General features: G+C 33.9%; 1 protein-coding gene across 1 annotated transcript in view; it reads left to right on the top strand.

Annotated features, from left to right (window-relative positions):
- LOC106462255 (atrial natriuretic peptide receptor 1-like) overlaps positions 1–5,886 on the top strand; it is a 31,678-nt gene that overhangs the window by 15,908 nt on the left and 9,884 nt on the right. Inside the window, exons 6-9 of the mRNA XM_022389454.1 lie at positions 1,395–1,499; positions 3,022–3,093; positions 4,224–4,394; positions 4,835–4,893. Of these exons, the coding sequence (XP_022245162.1) occupies positions 1,395–1,499; positions 3,022–3,093; positions 4,224–4,394; positions 4,835–4,893 (407 nt within the window). The remainder of the gene's footprint in view (positions 1–1,394; positions 1,500–3,021; positions 3,094–4,223; positions 4,395–4,834; positions 4,894–5,886) is intronic.

The following is a 5,886-nucleotide window of genomic DNA, read 5'->3' as shown; positions in this document are numbered from 1 at the left end:
AGTACTGCTTTTTTGGGCTTATTTTGAACGGTAGTGCCGGTTGTTTTGAGCTTGCTTTGAACGGCGGTGCCGCTTGTTTTGGGCTTGTTTTGAAAGGCAGTGTCGCTTGTTTTGAACGATAGTACTGCTTTTTTGGGCTTATTTTGAACGGTAGTGCCGGTTGTTTTGAGCTTGCTTTGAACGGCAGTGCCGCTTGTTTTGGGCTTGTTTTGAAAGGCAGTGTCGCTTGTTTTGAACGATAGTACTGCTTTTTTGGGCTTATTTTGAACGGTAGTGCCGTTTGTTTTGGGCTTGCTTTGAACGGCAGTGCCGCTTGTTTTGGGCTTGTTTTGAAAGGCAGTGTCGCTTGTTTTGAACGATAGTACTGCTTTTTTGGGCTTATTTTGAACGGTAGTGCCGGTTGTTTTGAGCTTGCTTTGAAAGGTAGTGCCGCTTGCTTTGAATTTGTTTTGAAAGGCAGTGCCGTTTGTTTTGGGCTTGCTTGAACGGCAGTGCCGCTTGTTTTGGGCTTGTTTTGAAAGGCAGTGCCGCTTTTTTTGAACGATAGTACTGCTTTTTTGGGCTTGTTTTGAACGGTAGTTCCGCTTGTTTGGAGGTTGTTTTGAGTGGTAGTGCCGCTTATATTTCTCGCGAGACTTGACAACAATGATCATATATAAAGAGCAAGAAATGTTAGAAGTTGAGTTATTATTCAGTAAGTATGTTAGTTAGTAAGTAATTACTGCATGAATTAGTAACTTTGTCCTTTAATGGATATTATATTCGAGATTGTTATAAACCATGTAGACGATATTCTAAAGATGATATTACTTTTACTGCCCCCAACTGAGATAAGTAGAGATAAAAAGACAGTCCGTGAGTCACAAGATGCACTTGATGGGAAGCCTAGCACTATTTTGATTGACACTGGATGTACAAGTACCATTATTTGACCTGATATGGTAATTAACATATATAGATTGATTCGAGTAGAAAGTGGCCACAGAGTTTCAGGAAGAGGAAAGTTGGAAGTTGCCATCACTCTGCGAAGAGTTTCTCTACTCGTGTAATGACTAACTTTCAACGAGAGTCAATATTAATTGTTGCCTTTATGCCAACACACAGGTGTGAGGCTTGACTCACTTCAACTACCTTCACAGTCTGTGACCAAGAAATTCCCGCTCGCTGTCATCTCTAGAACTTATGATTTTTGATTTTATTTCTATAGTCACTATGGGATGAAAAGTATTGTGTGTATTTTTTATTTACAACACAAATGCGTTGATTTAAACACTAGTGCATATTAATGAGTTTTACCTAATACAATGTAAATTTATTAAAGTTTACTTTTTTTACAGAAGAAACATGACACATATTTCTTTTTGCTTGTACATGAATATATATGTTAATTTCAGATGAGAGATGAAATCCATAACAACATGATCCGATTTGTAGGTCTATGTCTGCACGAGCCTTATGTGTATATTGTATCTGAATATTGCCAGCGTGGAAGTCTATGTGTAAGTGTCATCAATATTTATATAGCGTTCAGGCATATTTCACGTTTTTTTCTCCTAATTCTATACATATTTTTCAAAAATGTTCAGGCCTATAGATGTAATTAGTTTTAACACGCATAAAGGTGTAAGTAGTTTTAACGTAGGATATAACTAAGTATTGTTCTGTGACATTCACCTATAGTATCTTGTGGGAAATGTTTCTGTACAGTTGAACATACTTTTTGAAAACAAAGAGCGATTTTTTTTTTGCATTGGTGTGATAAGTGATACCTTGAGTAATTCATCCCTTACTCATCTATTGGAATGACCACAAGGTGGTGTAGGTGAGCACATGTACCCTGAGATGGATGGTATTATAGAATTTTCTATATAATGGTATGTGCTCTCAGTCCTAGCTCTCTCAAGCTCAAGCACTCACTCTGATAAGTAAAGTTAACTAGTTTTCTTTAAACCTATTAACAAGTTCGTAGGAGAGTTTTGTAAGAATTAACGATTCAATAAGGGTGCTATCTTTAAATTTATGCGCTTGTAAGTTAGGACAAACTTAAAATGCTGAATAAAGACAATTTTCTTTGTGTTTCTCTTTGTGCTCAGTATTTCTTTCTTTGCTTTGAACTCTGTGAGACTCGGAGAATTCATTGTTACCCCTGAAAAACATTGCCTGTTGAATCTCTTGTTATATAGCTGATCCTACTTGATTGCTCGAAGGGATTTGAGAATACCACACGTACAATTATTTTTTATTTGACTGAGGAATAGCTCCTCAAGAACAAAATCTGTAAAACGTAGAATATACTCTGTTTTTATTAATTAAACGTAAAATATACCTTGACTTTATTAATTAAACGTAAAATATGCCTTGTTTTGATTAATTAAACGTAAAATATACTCTTATTATTAATTTCAGTGTAACTTTGTAAATGGAGAAGAGAAATTAGGTATTTCCAATTTTATTAATCTAAGTATTACAACAAGTTTATTCTGCTGAATTCATTTCAAAATTAGAATATACTATTAAAAAAGATAGTGCGTTTATGGTAAGTACAAATCTACACATTGGGCTATCCGTGCTGTGCCCACCATGAGTATCAACCCAGTTTTTAATAATATAAGCCCACTGGGAAAGCTGTAGGATAATTAATTTTAAGAAGTATCCTTAAGTAAAACGTGTGAAATACTTACATTTAATTAGTTCTCAATTTAAAAAAAAAGCCTGCTGGATATATGTAATATCGCATTGTCATGTCCATGAATATACTTAACGAGTCACTTGTTATTAAAATTTTGCTGTTTTACTGTTTGACTTCCACGTAATATTGCCAATTTACTAATTTTACGTTATTCTTAAAGAAATTGCTTCCATATTTTGTTCCTCTAGCACATGTTTTTTTTTTAGCAGTGTATAAGTCAAGAATGTTTTTTTATTAAAACTTCATGCTAGATGTAGGATTTTGGTATTTTTATAAAATAGTGTAAAAACTGCCCATCATAAAAATATAATTTTTTGATATTTTCTTTATAGGACCTTCTCAATAATTATGATATAAATATCGACTGGACAATACGCTTTTCGATAATCAATGATATTGTACAGGTGAGATTTCTGACCTTTTTTTTTTTTCGGTTAAAGTATAGAAGCGGGTTGAATGGGTAACGGTGAAAATTGTATTGCAACTTTAACACAACAACTCTTTTACCAACGAATAGTGGGATTGACCGTCACATTATAATACTCCCACTGCTGAAAGGGCGAGCATAGTTGGTGGGACGGGGATTCGAACCCGCGACCCTCAAATTGCGAGTCGAGCGCCATAACCACCTGGCCATGCCGGGCTGAGAGGGCTTCTTTGATTTTACATTTGTTGGTGTTTAGTTGTTTGTTTAAAATAAGGGTGTTTGTAATGTAGGTTCAATACTTTTTGAGTTGCAGTGGTTACAAAACATGGGAGGATTTTTATTACGTTCGGTGAGTCTAGTTTTTAATTTTCTTTCAGTTTCTCCGAAATAGATTTCTAGACAGTTGTTACTCGTGATTTCATAAATGGCGAGCGATATTCCACATGCTTTTTATTTAGTTTAAAGGAGGATTTTTGTAGCAAATTTGAAGTAGACGGTAATTTTCTTTTTTAATGGCGAGTTTTGTCCAAGCACGAATTATTTTTTAACTAATTTCAGGGATAAATGGTAAACTACAGAGTAACGTTTTTGTTGTTGGATGGTTCATTAATATAAAGATTGTCCAAGAGTTACGTTTTGAGGTTTTTGTTGTGATTTTTGTACGAGTTGTTTTCAGCAATAACTGGTGGAAATTTGTTGGTGTGAACGAAGGAATATTTTTACAGTGTATTCATAGCCCCAAAGTACGGATCACGTTTATGAAACAACCGGACACAAGCCATGAACGGTTTCACAGTCCGGGTATATTGACCATTAATATACTCCCAGCCCTAACGACCTAATTTTAAAGATGTGTTTTTACATCGTTGTAGCAATTTGACATTTTAATGGAAGTCATAAATCAAGTTTTAAAAACTTAAACATAGTAAAGTAATAACGGATTGAATTCTGACTTTAAGTAAAAAGCTGAAGTTGAAAAACTTAAAAGTTCTGAAGTAATTTCTGGAGATTGTACTCTATACATGACGACCACTTTTTTCTGTTACATCAAACCAGACAACTAACCGAGACTATATATACATCTAAGTAGGACATTTTTCTTCGCAGGGCATGATGTTTATTCACGGTTCAACAATAAACTACCACGGGAGACTGAAGTCAACCAACTGTCTCTTGACCAGTCGATTTGCGGTCAAACTTTGTGATTTCGGACTTCGATCTCTGAGAAATCAAAATTTTCTCCAGCCAGGGGAATTGATTGATCCAGGTGAAGTTTTCGTGATTTGTTTTAAGTCTCGATTTACTCACAGAAGTAGGCACCAAAATATATAAATTTAGGTCTAACTTAGATATTAAAATTTACTTTCAAAACCTAGACAGAAAACAAAACTTTATGATCAAAGTTCGATCACTGATGTACATGAAACAAAGAATGTATAATTTGCCATTAGAAAGCATATTGAATTGTTAATGGAGAACCTTCTCTAATAACTGTGTAATCTGTTTTAATCCATAAAATACTTCATGAAGCTTAACCAGTTATAAGTTATTAGTCTTAAATCAATGTATAAACCCCATTATAAAGAAATCATTCTATAAGTATCTATAAATTATTGCCATAATCACTAATTATTCGTTTTATTAATTCACTTTGGAAAATTACAGATAATTCTTTATTTAGAATTCATTTATTTGTAAACGTTTGCATCTGTTAACAGCAGCCTGGCACAAATCTGTTAACAGCAGTTCTGGTACACATCTGTAAACAGCAGCCCTGGTATGCATCTGTATACAGCAGCCATGGTACACATCTGTTAATAACAGCCCTGGTACACATCTGTATATAGCAGCCTTGGTACACATCTGTTAATAACAGCCCTGGTACACATTGCAACATCTGTAAACAGCAGCCCTGGTACACATCTGTATACAGCAGCCCTGGTACACATCTGTTAACAGCAGCCCTAGTACACATCTGTTAACAGAAGTCCTGTTACACATTGCAACATCTGTTAAAAGCAGTCCTGGTACACATTGCAACATCTGTTAACAGCAGTGCTGTAGATTATATGCCTAATATTATAATTTAGATGTTTTTCTAGAGGTAGTTTTAGTTTTGATGTAATGTGATGAGCATGTGAAATCCCAAATTTTGTTAAGAGATGAAGAAGCTTTAGGAATAACATAAAAACGACAGTTAGAGTACATTTATATTTGTTTATTTTATCCCTTCAATGAAGTTCTTAAATAATAGAGAGAAGCGAGTAACGTTTAAACTTTGTTTGTGACTTAGGCCTTTCATTAGTTTCAAAATTTCAGTTAAAACACTATATATAAACTTTGGGCTGCTATCAAACGTAACTTGAAGAACTTGAACGCTCTAGTTGAAATGATAAAATGCTTTCTTTTCATTAAGTGGACTGAACATTTCATTATCTTTATCAAATAATAACAAAAAACTCCACTTAACGATAGAAATCATTATAACAATATTTTTTCAAGTTGAAAAGTCCATAAGTTTATTTATATATCAATAATTTAGATAAAATATTTATGAAGTAGGTATAACAAACAAAATATGATAAATAACATTATATGAACATTTGAAACACGTTTTGTGGAAGAGTGGGATTGGCATCTAGATGACATCGTAGGATAAAAAAAGAAAAGAAAACCATCAAGTATTTTCAGGTAGAAAGTGTTTAATAAATATCTAATAATAAAAGTGTGAATCGTATTCTATTCTTGAATACTGTGTTAACTTCACCAC

Source organism: Limulus polyphemus, unplaced genomic scaffold, assembly GCF_000517525.1.
Source record: "Limulus polyphemus unplaced genomic scaffold, Limulus_polyphemus-2.1.2 Scaffold1127, whole genome shotgun sequence".
Classification (NCBI taxonomy): domain Eukaryota; kingdom Metazoa; phylum Arthropoda; class Merostomata; order Xiphosura; family Limulidae; genus Limulus; species Limulus polyphemus.
The sequence above is the reverse complement of the archived record's forward strand: the minus strand, read 5'-3'. Positions and strand labels throughout refer to the sequence as shown.